Source organism: Stenella coeruleoalba, assembly GCF_951394435.1.
Source record: "Stenella coeruleoalba genome assembly, chromosome: 11".
NCBI classification, from domain to species: domain Eukaryota; kingdom Metazoa; phylum Chordata; class Mammalia; order Artiodactyla; family Delphinidae; genus Stenella; species Stenella coeruleoalba.
In genome coordinates, this window is record NC_137157.1 from 19,668,298 (window position 1) to 19,688,457 (window position 20,160).

The 20,160-nt window shown below is 35.7% G+C and overlaps 2 protein-coding genes across 3 annotated transcripts in view; both read left to right on the forward strand.

Annotated features, from left to right (window-relative positions):
- NUP37 (nucleoporin 37) overlaps positions 1–16,487 on the forward strand; it is a 41,524-nt gene extending 25,037 nt beyond the window's left edge. For both annotated transcript variants that reach the window (XM_079935992.1, XM_079935993.1), the window contains exons 6-10: positions 6,236–6,326; positions 12,701–12,882; positions 13,362–13,412; positions 15,434–15,527; positions 16,238–16,487. In XM_079935992.1, coding sequence (XP_079792118.1) covers positions 6,236–6,326; positions 12,701–12,882; positions 13,362–13,412; positions 15,434–15,527; positions 16,238–16,351 — 532 coding nt within the window. In that variant the 3' untranslated portion in view covers positions 16,352–16,487. The remainder of the gene's footprint in view (positions 1–6,235; positions 6,327–12,700; positions 12,883–13,361; positions 13,413–15,433; positions 15,528–16,237) is intronic.
- Positions 16,488–18,657: 2,170 nt separating this feature from the next.
- Positions 18,658–20,160, forward strand: part of WASHC3 (WASH complex subunit 3) — a 128,218-nt gene continuing 126,715 nt past the window's right edge. Inside the window, exon 1 of the mRNA XM_079936301.1 lies at positions 18,658–18,730. Within this exon, the coding sequence (XP_079792427.1) occupies positions 18,692–18,730 (39 nt within the window). The 5' untranslated portion in view covers positions 18,658–18,691. The remainder of the gene's footprint in view (positions 18,731–20,160) is intronic.

Genomic DNA, 20,160 nt, shown 5'->3' on the forward strand with positions numbered 1-20,160 from the left:
TGTCTATTTTATATTTGGTAGTGTATATATGTCCATGCCACTCTCTCACTTTGTGCCACCTTAGCCTTCTCCCTCCCATGTTTGAGGTTTATTTTTAAATATGACAAATTATCTCACAATTCCTATCCTTCAAAAATCTGTTTGTCTACGTAAGTTGAATAAGATGTCAGTTCTCCTCTGGGGTGGCCTCAAGTAGTGTCTCACCTCTGTGATGGTAAATTGGTAGTTTCTGCTGCATTTGTTTATAGTTTTAAGAAAAAAATGAAGGAACAACATGTAAGCTTGTAAGATTTTTTTTTAACCCCTCCAAGCCTTCATGAAGATGTACAATAGTAGATTGGTTTTTTGAATGGTATAGTTGGTTTATTAGTGTTATATTTGAAACAGGCCACTTCCTGTCCCCTTCAAAACACACACAGTCTTTGATTATTGACTCTTATTTTTGACTCATAATTTTTAATTATTGAAGGATAAAATAGTAAGCATAAGCAACTGTCTTTCATTTTCATCCTTATAATTTTTCTTACTCTCATCAGTAAAATTTCTAATAATCCACTTCATTTATTATTAATACTACATACTTAGTAGTATGAAGTATTTTTTTAAAAAGCAGAATTAGTCTAATCTTATTTCTGAATATATTTGAAATACATATACTGAAAGTACCCTTTGCAAAATTCTTATTTTATGCTGTCATGCCATTTTGTCACCTCCACTGTTAAAACTTTTGCCTAGCTATCAAAGTTTTCTGTAGTCTAAGCCACAAGCTGACAGTTTATTTACCACTGTAACCTACCATATTCCTATCAAGATTTGTCTACCTAATCCCTCGATTTGTGCATTCAATCATATGGTTCCCTACCTCTGAACTCCTTTTGCACTTAAAACCAAATATTTTAGCGCTAAATAATTTTGTAATTTGTTTCATCTTTCTTCCTATTTGTGTGTTCACTTACTTAGGAAATATACCACGTTTTCTCCTCTTTTGAATTATCCATAGCATGATGAATTACTTAGTGATCAACTACTAGGAAATGGGGGGCAGGGGGAATCTTCATTTTGCTCTCACAAACTCAGTGAAAAACCTGTTTCTTGTCTAAGAATGTTGGAGGTCCCTTTCCTACACCCAGTAACGTTGTAAAATGCCTTCTCATCTTTATAACTGCATCTAGGTATTACTTTTGTTCTTGCTTTCATATTTAATTAATCAATACAGTGATTCATGTGATCCAGTCCTATCTTTTAGAAAGATTGTGGTTTGTATTTTTTGCTTTACCAGTTAAAGAGGGCCAAATGGATACAGATGTGTCATTTAATGTCATCCATCCCTTCTTTTGTCTGTGTTGTCATAAACATTTGGTAGCAGAAATTTCCTTCTACAATGAACTCCTTAACAGACAATGAGCTGCCAATTAAAAATGAAGAACGAACAAATGAACTAGTATTACCCAGGAAATTTCCTTTTGAATTTTCAGAGGGAACATCTCCCTCTACTAATTGTGAATGCAAAAGACCTTTGATAATATGTAGGATATCCCATATATGCCAACACCCAATTTATGAGACCTTTTCATTAATTAAATGGGACAATTACATTTAAATACCATGTGGTTAAGAATACTTAATGTTCTGCTGAAAAGCACTCAGCCTGAAATAAGGCAATAATTTTAACAGTAAACTACCAAAAGTAAGGTAAATGTAATTCATAATCTTAGATGTGGATATCTCTTCACCCCTGCATTTTACAACTAAATCTGAGAGTTCTACTTAAGACCACAGAGTTGGGAGGGGTGGAGGTGTCTGTTTCACTTGGATTCAAATTGTATCAAAACTCATTTATGTCAGCAGATTAACTTTACCTTAAAAGCTTTAGTTTTGAAATTTCCCTTGCAAACATTTGAATAGGTATACATATATGTTTTATATAGCTCCTGAGTTTTGGTCAAAGTAGTTTAATTTGATGTTATATTTTTATATGTTTTATAAAGGGTCTGTTATGTTTCCATGTGTTTGATTATGTGTGTTAAGAAGGTTATAAACCCTTACAGCTTATCTTTCTGTGATATACCATTTTCCTGAAAAGTATGCTTCTGTGGCTATAATTAACTTTTAGGTAATTTTATTTATTATAAACAAATATACTAGCAATAAATTTGGAAATATGAAAATGTAAATTTATGATTTTTTTTTTTCCTATTACAGTAGAAACTCTCTTATCTGCATGGTCCAAACCAGTAGTTCCTTAGATTAATGAAAAAGTCAGCAAACTCAGGAACTCATTTTAAAGGAATGTCTACCTACCTTATTTTAATATATAATGTGTCTATGAAAATTTGCCAATTTGCCAGTCTTTTGATGTTAGACCTAGGCTTGTTGTTTTTCTTAAGTTATGAGTCCATTGATTTGCATTAGACCTCTTTTTTGCCTGAACCACACCTAGTGTCTACAATGAAAACATGTGCTAAGCAGTCGTAATTCAAATATATCTAGATTTTTATTTTACTTGTTTTTGTAATTCTCATGCATACCAAATTTAAGATCTTTTTTTTTCATTTAGAAACTTACCTTTATTTGGTTGCCATCAACTTAGTTCCATTGAAACAGCTCTTTCACATTCATATCGTCAGCTTATATAATATTAATTATGTAATTACACTAATGAGCATGGGTTTACATCACTTACAAACAGCAGTTCACTAAGCAAAAAACCCATATTCCCTCGAGGTAAGCCTACAACAAATGCACACGTGAGCTATTAGAAAGTAACCTTGTTCTTGTCAGTTCTGCAGAGAGAAAAAGGAGTCTGTCAGAAGGAGGTCAATTAAGAGAGTCTTTACTATACATTGTGTTCACTACATTTTAAAACTGATGGAAATTTTTTCATACACAGATACATGAAAATAACTAAAATGCAAGAAAAGGGGGATGATTTGAGAAATCAGCCTTACAAATAAGCCCAACTGAAAAGTTGTGCCTTTTGCCATTAAGACAAATGATGCTTTTAAGATTGTTTTGTCAGAAAATTTGTCAAAGAAAGTTTAGACTTTTTCAGTTGGTGATGAAAAGGAAATATGAAAAAAAAAAAAAAGATAAATGAGGTACAGCCAGTCTGGAAACCTATTTCACAATACCTGCTATGTTGAACATGTCTGTAAACTATGATCCAGCAATTTCATGCCTAGCAGTTACCCAGCAGGTGGAGGTAGAAGGTGGGGAGATGTGGGCGTGTGTCTGTGTAAGGGCGGGGGGGAATGGTGTGTGGGTGTCTATATTCACTAAAAGACATGTACAGGAAGGTTTATAGCAGGATTATTGGTAATGACCATAAATGACTTAATTAATGGACTACTATGTACAGCAATGAGAATGAACAAAATACAACATGCAGCAGTGTTGGTAAATCTCACAAGATTTAACGATGAGTGAAAGATGCTGGGACTTCCCTGGTGGCGCAGTGGTTAAGAATCCACCTGCCAATGCAAGGGACATGGGTTCAATCCCTGGTCTGGGAAGATCCCACATGCTGTGGAGCAGCTAAGCCCATGCGCCACAACTGCTGAGCCCGCGTGCCACAACTACTGAAGCCCATGCACCTAGAGCCCGTGCTCTGCAACAAAGAGAAGCCACCGCGATGAGAAGCCCGCATACCACAACAAAGAGTAGCCCCCCGCTCACCACAACTAGAGAAAGCCCGCGTGCAGCAACGAAGACCCAATGAAGCCAAAAATAAATTAAAAAAAAAATTTTTTAATATATTAAAAAAGAAAGATGCCAGGCCAAGAAAATACATTCCGTAGTATTTTCCATAGGATTCCATCTTTATGATGTTCCAAACCAGCAGATGTAAGCTATGGTGTTAGAAGTCAGGATGGTGGGTACTTTTTGTGAGAAGGCAAGGAAATAGGACTGGAAGGAAGCACAGATGACTTCTGGAGTTCTGGAAATACTATCTTAATGTGGGTGCTTTCTTCAGGTGTGTTCTATTTGAGCTGTATGCTTCAGATTTGTGTATTTTTATTATATATGGTATACTGCAAAAAATGTATCAAAAAAAGAGGAATGTGACTTCATCTGATGGAACTAATATTAACTAGATGAGACATGCAGTAAAGACACAGGAAAATAAGTTGAGCTCCACAAAAGGATTTAAGAAGAGCTTAATTATGGAATCTATCAAAAAGGGAAATAAGACTTAACAACTTAAAGTGTACCATCTGTAGCTAATTTAGTTATGATAACTCATTTCAGCCCAATTTGTTGTATTTTGCGTATTTAGTACTTGGATCATGCAACTGCTGAAAATTATATAATAAGCATATAATTATAAGCTGTAAATCATTTTATCCTAGTCCTGGAAAGTAATTTGGATTACCCTCCTCATTTTTAAATCAGTTTTTGTTGGTGGTTTGTGTTTGGTTTTTTTTCCCCCAAAAAAATATGTCAGGTTCTGTTCAGGTTAAGTACTGTTTAAAAATTAGACTAAAATGTGGTTCATTGGACAGGAATATACTTTATTAATTGACCTGTTTTATAGAATATCTTTATCCGTGTTTTTTTAAATGTTTGGTTTCCTTCATTTGAAAAGGAAAAAATCATGAAAATATTCTGTATGTATTTATTCACTATAATAGCAAACAAAAATCAAATACATGTTAGAATAAGATCAAAAGAATGGAGCCTTTAAACCATTCTCTCATGGATTCACTGAATATGCAAGACAATTTTTTGCTGTTTCAAAAGGGGTAAAATATATGCTAGCCCAGCACTTTATTATGTAAAAGGCAATAGAGAAGAAAGAAATATTCAGTTGCCATAACTAATAATCTTATTTATTGTGGGAAGTGAAACACAATTGAATAAACCCGTGGTAAATGTGATTCCCCTCTTCAATTAAATTGTAATTGTCTCTCTGTATAGTAAATACAGATAAAAGTGTTGATTTGGCAAGAGAAAAGTGTATGCTGCTAAATTATTTAATCAAGTAGATAATCATTTTTAAAAACGTCTTTGTTAGTTTACATGTAACTAGGATATTTCAAGATTGGAGATCCTGTAATTTCTATAAAAAGGAAAAAAAATTTTAAATGATGTGGTTTGGCACAGAATAGTAGTGGCATTGTCCAATAAATATGTCTTCTTTCTTTGAAATAAAAGTTTGCCTCAACTTTAAAAACACATTCTCTAAGTTTCTTGAAATTGTTTTATGGTCCCTAATGAACTATAAAACCTAGAAGAAAAAGTCCAGGGCATTCTAATGAATGCATTCGGTTCTTAAGGACCAGACTGTTTGGGTACTTTGCCAGCCACCCATCACCTTCTGTCTCCTGCCATGCTAACTCTGCCACACTCTGTACCAGTGAGATATAACAATAGCTGAGTGTGAAGAATGAGCTAGAAATGAGCAGTCTGGTTGGGGAATAGGACTTCTCACAACAGAGCCATTACTGAGACTTCTGAATGTTGATCTCCACTCTGGGTATGGGAAAAAAATTGAGACGGAACTTGAGTAGGTTGGTTGTTGTTACTATGGATTTGTAAGTATTGAGGAGAGGGAGAGTAGGAGGAGCCAGGTGCTTGTTCCTTCAGCCCTTCTATCCTTTAATCTGGTAGCTAGCAGTCAAGGCCCCATTTGAGAAGAACTGGGGAAGTGAGCCAGATCAGAAAAGGTAAAAGATAAGAAGTAGCCCCTGGCATGGGAACTCAAAGGCAGAAGGAATAAGCAACTGGGAAATTACTATCTCCCTAAATTCACATCACTTCATACTAGCTTCTTTATATGCTATTTTTAAAATGGGAGCACTGGGGTAGGGGAGGGGGGTACAGGTATATGTTTTAAGCACCCCTGGTAGAAATTATTGTTAATCGAAGTGACTACTGAAGTTGGAATGCAACGTGATTAGTGACCTAGAAACTTCAAGATCCTGTCCACAAAATAAGAGTTCATGAATAATTTAATTTGGTTACTGTGTTACAGTGTTGCTATACTAGATTAATTAGAGAGAAAATGTATGTAACTGTTTTTCCATTATTGAGTGTGATAAAACTTAAATTCTTCATACTACTTTTACATTTTCTAAAATAATTATAATTTTGTTATAATTTTCTTTAAAGGATATGCTTTAAATACAGATGTCTACCCTATAATCTCTAGTTGATAGCTTTGAATAAATTTATAGAAATTTCATTTTTTAGTAATTATCAAAACTTTAACATTATACTCCTATTCTTTTATTAGGATTTGGAACTTGGAAGGAATACAGACAGCTCATTTTCTTCTTCATTCCCCTGGAATGAGTGTGTGCTGGCATCCTGAGGAAAGTTTTAAGGTTATTGTTTATAACTTAGCTTTCTTCTGTCAAGCTGAAAAGACATATACATGTATAATATTTGCACACATAGAGGAGAAAAATCAATGACTTTTTCCACCTCGGAGACTCTTAATTGGCACAAATGCATTTGGATTAATCTAGAACCTTAAAAGTTCTCTGCAGTTAAGTTCTTATTTGACAACCATCATCTATAAATGGCATTTATTCAGAGTACACTTTTCATGCCCTCTGATAGGTTATGATCTAAAAACTAATGCCTAGACTAACTAGTAAGCAGTATTTGTTTAAAAAAAGTTAAATCCATGCTTGTGAGCCATAGTGTGTAAACAGAAAGCATCAGTGGCATAAGGCAAATTTGACCTAGCTGCAGTGGTGTTCAATTCCTATTCATAGTAAAGCTTTCTAAAATTCAAAAATATACTGTGAGTTATTATCAATTGACCTTAACTCAATTTCATGGAGAAGATAGGAGCCATTCACCAAGAGTTCTCTCATTTGCCAGTATCTTCTCTTGGGCATTGCTCTATTTTATCCTTCCCTAGGATCTAAGAAGTTGCCACGTTCATCTTCTCAAAGTTAGTCCTTCCACTGTCTAGAGTTCATGTTAGTTCTTAGGCATCCTGCTTTTCATAGCCCTCTAATGTCTTCATACTTCTCCGTGACTCTTTTCTGTCCTCACACTTGCACAAAAAGGTAACCTTGATTAATCATGGCAGAAACTTACATAGTACCTATATGTGCTTGGCTCATTGTCAGCATTTCATATTAAGTTAGGTCATTTAACCCACATGGCAACCTTATGAGATGGGTACTGTGATGATCTCATTTCACAGATAAGGAAAACAAAGCTCAGAGAAGTTAAGTAACTTACCCAAGTTCACACAGCTACTAACTGGAAAAATTCGCATGTGTACCCAAGCAACCTCCTCCACATGTCTTACTCTTAACCATTACGTTCTTCTGTTTCCCCTTTTTAGTCTATCTTCTTCACACCTTTTATTTCTGAATATTTGAACCCATCACTTACACCTCTTAACTTCAGTTCCTCTTTCCCTATCCCTTGATCTAACTCTTTAATCTTATTCAGTCTCCTCTATTCTCTCAGAAGTCATCAGTGATATTTTTAACAAATCCAATGGGCTTTTCTTCCATTCTTAGTCTCAAGGCAGCTTTTTATACTATTGATCACTTCTGCCTTGAAACCCCGCTCACTTGGTCTTTAAAGCTGCATTATTCTAGTCCCCTTAAGCATCTATGCGTGTATATTCCCTTTTTCTTCCTCCACTGCTAATTCTTCTTTAACCATGTATTTGTAAATTGTTGTAAGGGGTAGTTCTCACCCACACTATACCCTTTATTATAATAGAGGATAAAGGAATGAATAAAGTCCTTGTCATTGAGTTACACACTGACTTATAAGTAAGAAAAACATGTATATACAGTTACACAGATTTTAAGTGTTGGAATCAAAATCTTGTTAAGTAGAATGATGACATAAGTTTTAATCCCATCTGCTCACAGCCTTCAAGATAATCCTGAGCCAAGATGCCCCAGACTACATAAGTGTGTTCTCTGGGATTCCATGAAAACTTGTTTCAGGCCTGTTGGATATTTTATCAGTAGAATTATATTCTGTATGTGTACATGAGTGCAGTTTTCTAATTTATTCATATTACATATATAGGGATTATTTCCATGTGTAAGTAAATGTTATTTCTGAATCCAGGTCCTAAATTTTATGTCTAGATTTCTCCCCTGTAGCAGTGAGTCAGTCTACTTGAAGCATTATCAAGGAATCTACCAAAATGTTAATATTACCATGTATAAATATCATAGGCTACTTTTTAAAACTGTGACCTAAAAAAAACCCAAAAACTGTGACCTAGATGTTTATTATAACCCATATCCCAAAACTTATATCTTAATTTATGGTTATTTGAGATCCCTTTCTTCCGTATGCTTTAAGTTAATTTCTATTATTCTTCTATATAACACTGAAATTTCGCCCCACCCCATCTCCTTTTTTTTTCTTGTTTCCATGACTTCAGAATGTTGGGAAGTCCCTGCTCTAAATCACATCAACTCAATATCCTGAAATCATCTTTGGTATCTTCCTTTCCTATATGCAAATGTTTCCAGGTCTTTTAAGTTTTTCTTCACTGTCACTACAATACATTCCTCTTGGTCATTAATGTGTATTCCTCACCTTTCTATTCTCACAAGTCATCCTTGCCAATCCTTGTTTCTAAAATCTTTGGCTCTTCAATCTGATTCTTCTTGCGTACTTTAGTTAGACTAATATTTAAATATCAGTTTCATCGTGTCACTACTAAACTCAAAAACCTAAAATTACAGAAAGGCAACACAGAGTAGCAGTTAAAGGTATGGACTCTTGAGTTAACTACCCACAGTCAAATCCCAGTTTTACCAGTTACTAGCTGTATGATCTCTGGCAAGTTACAAAACTTCTCTCAATCACTACCTTCAATTCCTCATCTTGTAAAACGGAAGCTCATGAAGATTAAATGAGTGAACACTTATAAAGTCCTTAAAAGAAAACCTGATACATAATAAGCACTCAGTCAATTTCAGCTGCTTGTCATTGTTGACACTATTATTACTACTGAAACAATCTAGTGGTTCTCATTGGTCTGCCATATCAGATGAAGCCCAGAATTTTGTTTTGTTATCCTTGGTCTTGATGAAAATGAGGGAGCCAGAGAAGAAAGAGAGATGGGTTCATGATCACCTATATCATAAAATTCTTATGAAAATCTGTAAGATATAAAGTACACAAAAGAGCCATGTAATGTGGAAAGCACAAAGCAAACACTAGCATTTAATAATAAAGTTATAGGGAATACCCTGGCAGTCCAGTGGTTAGGACTCAGCACTTTCACTGCCGGGGCCTGGGTTTGATCCCTGGTCGGGGATCCCACAAGGCTCATGGTGATACATCATCATCATCATCAAGTTACAAAAGTCAGAAGATCTCTAGAAGCGAAGCTCTTAAATCCAATAAACCACAGTTGGAGCTAGGATTTCAGCAGGTAATAACAGAAGCAAGCATTTAGGATGGCGTGGGATCAGAGAGTTGGGACTGAGGACATCCTTTTCTCTGACTCTAAGAGAAAAGAGGTTAGAGCCACTAAATGAAATGAGGTGTAACAATCAACATTTGTTGAATGCTTTCTCAGTGCCAGGAGCTGTGCTGAGTACTTCATGTAAGTTCTCTCATGTAATCTCACAAATACTCTCAGGTAGGTAGCATTATTCTGTCTATTTTGTAGGTAAGAAAACTGAAGCACCAAAAGATTAATTTGCCCTAGATCACACAGTCACAGATTTGACCTCAGTCTGATTCAAGTACTACAGTGTTCCTTGCCATTTGAGATATTTCCCCTGTGAAAAGTCAGTACAAATTATTGTTTATGGTTCTGAAAAGTCCTACAAGAAGAATTCCCCTGTAATGTTTTTAGATCCAGCAATTCTGAAACTTAAAAAATTAACTTTTTTACTCTATCTGCTCTTTCAACAACAACAAAAAAAAAAGTCACCATTGAGCACAGTTTTAGAAACAGTAAATAACCAAAATAAATTTTTTTTGCTAGAAAGTAGTTTTCAGTCTGACTTCAAACTATAATAGCTAATGTTTTCTGAGTGCCTACTCTGTGCTAAAGCAGTTCTAAGCACTTTAACATGTACAGTTGACCCTTGAACAACATGGATTTGAACTACACAGATCCACTTATACACAGATTTTTTTTTTCAGTAGTAAATACTACAATACTAAATGATCTTTGGTTGGTTGAAACTGCAGATGCAGGAACCGTGAATAGGGAGGAACCGCAGATACAGAGGGCCAACTATAAGTTATATACAGATTTTCAACAGTGCAAAGGGTCAGTTGCCCTAAGGCTGTCCCCATCTTATTCAAGGGTCAACTGTATTAACTGGTACCATCCTCCCCAACAGCCCTGTGAAGCAGATACTGTATTAGCCCTGTGTGCTCAAGATCTTATAGCTCCTGAGAGCGGAACCAGGTAGCCTGACTGAAGAAGCTGCACTCGTAACCTGCCATGCTTTATTGGCTCTCCTAGCTTAGGTCCTGGGCCAGATAGACTTGGCCCTTCCATTGTTCATAAGTTATACCTGAAATTCTCAAGATTTTTATAGACAGGCTCAAAGTCTCAAGTATTTTTACTACGTCCAAGTAAGTCTTCCTTGTTCTCCCATTTCCCGTCCTTCCCCACCCTTGACTATACATAGCACACCAGACCACTTACCAATCTTGATAATCTAGGCTTGTAGTAAGGAACATGTGCACTGTAGTTAGACCTGGGTTCAGACCTGAGTTCAAATCCAGCCCCTGCCACAGGCTAGTGGTGAGATCTTCAAGTTAGTTAATCACTCTGCACCTTAGTCTCCTTTCTGAAAAATGGGATTAATGATAGCAATTTCCTCAGATAGTGGTTACAAGGATTAAATAAGGCAGGGCATGTAAAGCTTAATGTTGCACTTGTTTTTGTTGTATATTTGTCATCGGCTTCCTGTTATTGAGAATAGTTTTATTTATTTTTTAAAAGATTTTTTGAATTGGACCAATTTTTTTTAAGTCTTTATTGAACTTGTTACAATATTGCTTCTGTTTCTTCTGTTGGTTCTTTGGCCCCGAGGCATGTGGGATCTTAGCTCCTCAACCCGGATCTAACCTGCATTCCCTGCATTGCAAGACGAAGTCCTAACCACTGGACCACCAGGGAAGTCTCGAGAATAGTTTGGGGTTTTTTTGTTGGTTTTTTTTTTGGTTTTGCAGTACGCAGGCCTCTCACTGTTGTGGCCTCTCCCGTTGCGGAGCACAGGCTCCGGACGCACAGGCTCAGCTGCCATGGCTCATGGGCCCCTCAACCACTGCGCCACCAGGGAAGCCCTCCGAGGATAGTTTTAAATTCCACCTTTTCTCTTAAGAATCCCCTAATTTTAAAGACTACCCATGTTCTAAATAATCACTACTTCTTTTGCATCCCACTATATTTCGCCTAAAATTATGATCAGTTTTTTTTCACCTCTTCTCTAGATGGAAAGTTTCTTGAGATCCAGGATCATGTTTTTTACCATGGACTTCTATTGAACATAACATAGTGTTTTACATATACATGTGTGTATACAGTAGATCTTCATTATCCACAGATTCCACACTTGCAAATTTGCCTACTCACTAAAATTTATTTGTAACCCCAAAATCAATACCATCAGACTTTGACAGTCACAGACATGCACAGAGCAACAAAAAATTTGAGTTGGCTAATGTGCACATTCCCAGCTAAGGCTGAATAAGGCAGTACTCTGCCTTCTTGTTTTAGCTCTCATACTGTAAACAAGTATCCTCTTCATAGTCTATTTAGTGCCACATTTTTATGCTTTTTGTTGAGTTTCTTTCACTGTGTAAAATGGCCCCCAAGCACACTGCTAAAGAGCTACCTAGTGTTTCTAAGTGCAGGAAGGCTCTGATATGCCTTATGGAGAAAATACGTGTTAGGTAAGCTTTGTTCAGGCATGAGTTACAGTGCTGCTCTCTGTGAGTTCTGTGTTAATGAATCAACATGTATTAAATAAGACATTTTATTTTTTTTTTCTTTTTTTTTTTTTTTGCGGTACGCGGGCCTCTCACTGTTGCGGCCTCTCCCGTTGTGGAGCACAGGCTCCGGACGTGCAGGCTCAGCAGCCATGGCTCTCGGGCCCAGCCGCTCCGCGGCATGTGGGATCTTCCCGGACCGGGGCACGAACCCGTATCCACTGCATCGGCAGGCAGATTGTCAACCACTGCGCCACCAGGGAAGCCCAAATAAGACGTCTTTAAACAGAAACACACAAGATTATGTATTGATCTGTTGACAAAAATGTGATCAGAGACTCAGAACTGAACCCTTTAATTTCCTTTAGGATCAGTGGTTTGATACCCACTAATTCAGTGTTTGCAGCAACTTTATAGAACCTTACCTACTGTGAATAACTCGTGTTTGTGTGTGTGTGTGTGTGTGTGTGTGTGTGTGTGTGTGTGTATGTGTATGTATGTATAATTTACCCAGAATGAATCTTTAGGCTGATCTCTTCTTCCTGGTGACCATACATAATCATTTTAAATGGTATCCAATTTTCTTATGTCTGTCTTTTGCCCATTTTCTATGAGATTTTTTAGTATTTGATAGAGATTTTTACCTAGGCTTGTCTTATTTCCTTTGCATTTGATCTCCGATTTGTAATATATGCAAATGTTTACATTTTACTATATGTATGACATTGAATCTCTGCCTCCTTCTCAGATTTAGTACATTAGGTGGTTGGATTTTCTTTATTTTTCTGTCTTACAGTTGATGGTTGCAGAGAAGAATGGAACAATTCGGTTTTATGATCTTTTGGCTCAACAGGCTATTTTATCTCTTGAATCAGAACAGATGCCATTAATGTCAGCACACTGGTGCTTAAAAAACACCTTCAAAGTTGGAGCTGTTGCAGGGAATGATTGGTTAATTTGGGATATTACTCGGTCCAGGTACTTCCTTAGTATATTTATCTATTGCTTACCAAAAAATCAGTCACTATTGCTATATGATCCATTGACCCATTCTTGTATACCTGGGCCACACTATAGAGCAAAAACAAGTCTTTCCTGTAGAAGGGCCAGAGCTATGGGCTTTTATGTAACAGAGATGGCTTTTACAGATTTACTTTGAGAATAACAAAGAAAAATGGCAGAGGAGGAGATCTTTGATCTGAGCAGTGTTTACTTATGTTAAAAAAAAGAAGAAAAAACACTGACCATGTTGAATGATGGTGTTCTGCAATGGTTCTAAATCATGTTTATGTCTTTATCATATTTCAGCTATTTTAATTCAGTGCTTATTTGGAATTTTGCCACAGTTTACATATCTTGGGCATTGTGTTCCTTAAAGAGAAAATACTTTTTAAACCTTAAGTCCCTCTACTTAAGACCAACACATAATTCATAAAACATAAAATATTATCTTTTAGTTACCCTCAAGATAAGAGACCTGTCCACATGGATCGAGCCTGCTTATTCAGGTAATGTACCATTTTTGTTGGGGTTATAATTTCATTTTCTGAATTTGGCTACTTTGCTCATGCTGCACCAACTCCTGGAATACTTTCCCAGTCCTCTCCTTTACACTGATTTTTTTCTTTTTCTCTGATTCTTTTATAAATGGATGTTTTACTTTACTAAGTCTTTGCTTTTGTCTTTTGGTCTGGGTGAGAGATTGTTTTCCAATATATTCTTTGAAAATTTTTATAAAATACAAAATGTTGCCACCCCACCAATGCCACCTCACCAATGCCACCTCAACAGTTTGGAGCATATGCTTTCTTACTTTTTGTGCTGATAAAGACGTAAAATGTAGGTGGACCCACATTTATGCATATGAACTACATTGTTGTTCTTTAAATGAGAACACACTGGATATTATATATCTGTGACCTTTTTTCCATGTAAATTAAGGTACTTGTTCTTTTTCATTCATTTTTATGTAATACTGCATTGTATAGTATAGTTATTAGGGTGCTTTCGGCCTCAGGAAAATTTACTAACAGAGACTAAAGTCAGTAGAACATTTATTATATACTGTATTTCATCAAATCTAAAATACCCCCAATAAAACACTATTATTTTATGTATTCCTAAGAAAAAATATATTCAACTAAATGTAAGAATGCCATAGATTATAAGATGCATCCTGATTTCAGAGATGTGAGCAAATACACATTTTAAAATCAACAAACTGTAGACTCACAGACATAGACAACAAACTTGTGGTTACCAAAGGGGAAAGGGGGGTGGGGGAGGGATAAATTAGGAGTTTGGGATTAACACATACACAGTACTATATATAAAATAGATAACCAACAAGGACCTACTATATAGCATAGAGAACTATACTCAATATTTTGGAATAACTTATAAGGGAAAGAAATACATATATACATATATGTATTTGTAACTGAATCACCGTTCTGTATCCCTGAAACTAGCACGATATTGTAAATCAACTATACTTCAGTTTTCAACATTTTTCTTCCAGTTGCTAAAAAGAAAATCAACGAACTATGGTACCTAAGTCTGGAGGAGGTGGCCTGAGGATTGGTTTAGTAGCTCACTGATGTCATTAAGAGTTCAGACCTTTCCCTCTGCCATCCTCAACGACAGGCTTTGGCTTCTTGCTTCCCAGTCAGAACTCTGACTGCCAGAGTTCCAGGCACCATAGCCTCATACCACATTGTCCAAAATAAGTGGAGACGAAGGAGCACCCATTTTATTGGGAATTGCTATCTTTGCCTTATACCAGTTGTGTCTCATCCCTTGGGGTTAGACACATTGTGCCAGAACATAGTTGGGGTTCAGTTAGCACAGAAAAGAGGCAGACTGGCTGGCTGTTGGACAAGAACTCATAATGTCTGCCACACATTAAAATAATAACTAGACTTTAGCGGGTTTTTTGTTTGTTTGTTTTTTGTCAAGGAATCTTTTTTTCCCCCTGTACCTCCCCTACTGCACTTATTATAGTGCTGGGCTTGTTGCTGGAGCTCCATTAACACTTGATCATTCATTATATTCCAATATCTGTGATGCCTTAATACTTGAATATTTAAACATCTATATATTCCAGGTGTTTGCATCATTCCAAGGAGTTTAAACTCATAAGTTTGTCACTAATTTTAAAACAAATGTCAATAAGAACATTAAATGTATGGGTTTTTTTAATGTATTGTACTGTGAAATATTTTCTGTCTGATTCCTTGTTTGTATCTCCTATCATACTGTCAGCCTTTTCGTTATAAGGAACTGCTAACCTTGTGTAACTTTGTAATTTAACAAAGTGGCACATGATAAGCACTTAATAAATATTCACAGAATGGGAAAGTATTTATAGCTAACTTCCCTGGAATTCCCAGTCTGATTGTAAAGCCATATTATCAAATTTAGGGTTATAAAATTATCATTTTTGTATAAAAAGAAATAGCCAATCTTAGAAAAACGTATAGTTGTCTGTAGGATTCTGTACTGCTTTTCATCCTTTGTCTTTTCTTAGGTGGTCCACAATTAATGAAAACTTGTTTGCAACCACTGGTTATCCTGGCAAAATGGCAAGCCAGTTTCAAATTCATCATTTAGGACACCCTCAGGTAATGTGGAGATGTTTGGTGGCATATGTGGTTTTAAATTTGTGTTTTCTACTTTTCTCGTTATAGCCCCCCAGATTTGTAATGTGTAACTAAAACATTTATGAATATCTATTACCTGCTTCAATTGGAAAGAGAAAGCATTTTTTTTTTTTTTTTTTTTTTTTTTTTGCGGTATGCGTGCCCCTCACTGTTGTGGCCTCTCCCGTTGTGGCGCACAGGCTCCGGACGCGCATGCTCAGCGGCCATGGCTCACGGGCCCAGCTGCTCCGCGGCATGTGGGATCTTCCCAGACCGGGGCACGAACCCGTGTCCCCTGCATCGGCAGGCGGACTGTCAACCACTGTGCCACCAGGGAAGCCCGAGAAAGCATTTTTTGATGTTTAAATCACCAGTGGTAACAGGCTTTTTGCCAATATTCATGTAAGAAACATTTTATTTCTTCTATTTCCTTCTTCATTTAAATGTAGTAATTTTGCTTGCTTGGTTGGTTTAGACTGCAAAAATGTTTGAGTCTGGACTGCACCAATTATTCAGATTATTTGTATCCTTCTAATGTGTATTTCACCTATGAGGGAGCACATTTTTTAATTCTGTTTCCACTATAAAAAAAAAGACAATTTTTCAATGCATTTCTTATTTTTGAAGTGTAATTTTTATTTATTAATGTTGGTAATGTATTGAGCTTCTTTAATTCTTCACATATTCTATAGCCCATCCTCGTTGGTTCTGTAGCCGTTGGATCTGGCCTTTCCTGGCATAGAACTCTCCCACTATGTGCAATCGGAGGAGACCACAAGCTGTTATTTTGGGTGACTGAAATGTAAAATAAATTTTCTGTGTACCTAGATCCATAAAACTGTATTTTTAGTACGTATTTTGGAGAATTCCTTATTTTTGTATCAAATATATACTGTAAGATCTAGAAATGTTCCAATTGTTGCTTTTTTTAAATAAAATGTTGATGGTTTAAAAATTATTTTCCTACTCTATTCTGTGTATTTTTTTTTTAGTCATCTTTAAGACTACAGTTGACTCAGCAGCTCTGGAAAAGAGATGATTAAGGAAACGTAATGTTTTTGACTTTATCACAGGACTTTCCAAAGTGTATCCTATCTTCTATACCTTAAATACATACTGTTCCTAATTCTCAAAGACACAAACATTTACAAAAGGAAAAAAGGTCTCCTCTCAGTGTTACTCTGGAAATGGTTGAATGTGTATGTGGGGATGAATGTATATGCATTTTTGTTAGCAACCTATATATGTAGGGGTCTTATTAAAACTTCCTCAGTAATTATAAAGGATTATTATTCGATTTAATATAAGAAATGATTCTCAATTTCTTTAAAATGTGACTCATTATGTAACTCAACCCTATTTATTTACTGTATGCAAATTCCTTTTGACTGGACCTCTCAGCATTCTCAGAACATCTGGTATATGGGATAAAGCTTACCTTGAAAAATAACTTATGATTTAATCCCTTTAACAGCCTCCGCCTTTTATAAATCTTCACCATTCTTACCAAACTTAAACGTTTTTGAGATGGCACCTAGTGGCAGTAGAACTATATTCACCCTCCTCAAGATCATTGAAATAAATTGTGTAAGACAGCCATGTCACATCATGATCTAATCAGAAGAGTATAATAGAGCTAAATAAATTTCTACAAACTGCATTCCTGGAAGTTAATGCCCTCTCTGAAGTTGCATTTCATGCTGTAAAATGGAGATAGGAATCACTGCCTCATGAAGTTACTGTGAGGAGTAAGTGAAGGTGAATGAAAATACCTAATATGTCTCCCACAGTTCAGGGATTTGTAGGTATTATTAATTTTTTCAGAGATGGATAGTTCTTGTTTTTGAAGAACTGGAAATTTATTTTCAATAATGCCAATAAATATTTTTTACTCAAGTTTTCTATTCATAAGATGTCTTAAATAAGTATTTTATGAAATCAAAATTATCTTTAAGAGCTACGGAATTGCTGCAGGTAATTTTTTTTAATTTAGTAAAATTTTGTAATCATGTAGATGTTTGGTATAAACTGTTACGTGGGTTAAATTACAGATGAAATATTGTACAGCATAGCAATTCCCGAGTTAATTATTTAATACAGTAAAATACTATTACCAAATATTAAAAACATTTTCTTTTACCCCTTCATAAGCAGATTTTGAACTTAAGGCAAAGGTGAGGGGCTTTTGACGTGGTTCCCTTTAACAGTCTCTGTGATGGGACAGAGAACCCTAAAAGCATCAAGAAGGGGCAAAGAATTTGTAAGAATTTGTCATTTCAGGGTGTATTTCAAAAGTGACAAATTGGGCCAGTATATTTGAAAAAAAATTTTTTTTTTTGAAAATTGTCTTATACTTAGAAAAGTTGACTTAGGAATTGAGTGGGCTTAGGAATGGAGATTGGAGAAGGGAGTATGTTGGGGCTCGGGTATTTGGGTATCTAGGAAATCCTCTGGAAAAAGGTTTATAAAAGTTGTCTGATGAAATTACCCATTGGAGCTACTGTTAGGGGACAAACGGAGAAAAAAACTGTAAATACAATTATGCCAAAGAGAGGCAGGAAGTGTTACCCTCAAAGAGAGAAAATGGTGGTTACATTTGTAAATTAATGTGACTCTGAGATAAGACAGTCTCAAGAAATGAGAGGAATGTCTTTAGCTCTTAGTTTCAGGAGTGGTATACATTTTATACTGAGTAGGCATTGAGAATTCTAACCTTCCTTTCTTTAGATCTCACATATAGGCTATCTGATGATTTTCCAGCTTCCACTTTGTTGCTAAACTTTAGTGTGTTCAATTATTTTAAATGGTACAATGATATTCTTCTTCCTTAGTAAACTTTGTTCTTAGTTAACTATGTTTAAATTAGACTGAAACAGGAGGAAATGTTTAATGGGGAAGTAATTATTGGTCATCACTTCTAATTCCTGATAAATAATATGAGATCTGATTGTGTGTGTTTGTGTGTTGTAGTTTTTCCTTGTTTGTTTATAAATATGCCTAAGAGGTTTTTCTTCTGTTGAAATTGTTTTCCTCAGGATTGCTTCACTTACAAACATTTTAGAAAGAAAAAAATGTTGTGCTTATGTTCTAAAATTGTGTTATTTAGGACTGTTGAAGCAAAAGTCAGGATATCACAAATCTGCAAGATGTCAGAACTAAATCTACTCTTTCAAAATGATGGGATCGTAAGTCTCATTTTATTTTTATGATTTGGCTTGTATGTTGTGAATATTTCAATGTCTCTCCCATGCCAAAAACACAAAATCACACACCCATGCTCGCCAATTTGTTTTACTTTGGTAATTTGTGACTACATATTGACACTGACCTAGAAATGTTCCTGTTGCTGTTTTAAATCTCATGTCAGTGGAGAAGAAATTGAAATCTGGTTTGCACATTTGTGTCTGGTTTTTTGTAATTGTCCAAAATCTGACATTATCCCAGAAATGCTGATTGGGAAGTTATGAGACAGTATTGTGCCCAAGACTAATTTCTGAAGAGAGAAAAAGTTATTTGCTCCAGATTATTCCCCATATTTTTCTGTAGCTCAAAAAGTTAAACTCAGTTTAACCCAACTTTAGACCATACCAGTAATACCCTTAGTTCTGGGCCCAAATAAAATATTTTAAAGTAAAAATGACTATTATGATGGTCCATTTCCACATATTCCTGGTAAGAGCCTGGTCAGGTCCTCAGAAGCAGCATTCTGTTCCAGTATATCTTTATTAAGCTGTTGGTATGCGCAACAACAGGGACAGGAGAGAACACCCTGTTTCTTTAACACCTTGCTCATTCAAAAACATTTATTTTTAACAAGGCATTGGAAAAGAATTTCAAAACAGCTAACATTTGTTTCTAATTATACATTTAAAGAAATATGCCATATAAAACATAGGTAGAAGTTTTGTCGTTGTTATTAACGTGGCTTTAATTTATAGCAACCATTTGTTCACTAAGCACAGTAACACAACAAAATAATTAGGATATCAGCTTTGAGAATCTCATTTCACAAAAACAAAATCGAATACACATTTGATGACATATCCATTACTCAAACTCAACCAGTTTCTTTTGCATGCATGGACACAGACTTCATGGGAAATCAAAAGCATTGAATCTTCTTGCTGACCTTTTCAGCTGTTCTTTGAACTACCTTAGTAAAAACAATTGTTGCCCTTATGAGGATCGAGTTACGTTTGCCTGGAAATTTCTTTGGATGAGCTTATTTCTGTATAACTCATGTCTTTGTTATAAAGTTGTTTGCCTTCTCCACTAACTTTTAACACAATACACTACCTTGGGACCTGTAACACTTATATGAGCTTATAAAATCCATATGAACAATGGTAAGTGAAAGGGGAGGCCACCAGTTTTCTCAGCCTTTGCAAACAATTTGAGTAACCCAATAGATTTAAAGATGTATGAAATAAGCATTTCTACCAACTGCATTTTTTAGTGCTATATTGAGTTGAGTGCCTATTTCCTTCCTTTGTAGTAAAAGACAATAAATGCTGCTGGTCTCTTCACTTCTAAATGGTAGTTAAACACAAAACTTTGATCTTTCTTATAAACACAGCTGTTGTCTTATCACTGAGCCAAATCCAGACAAGATTAG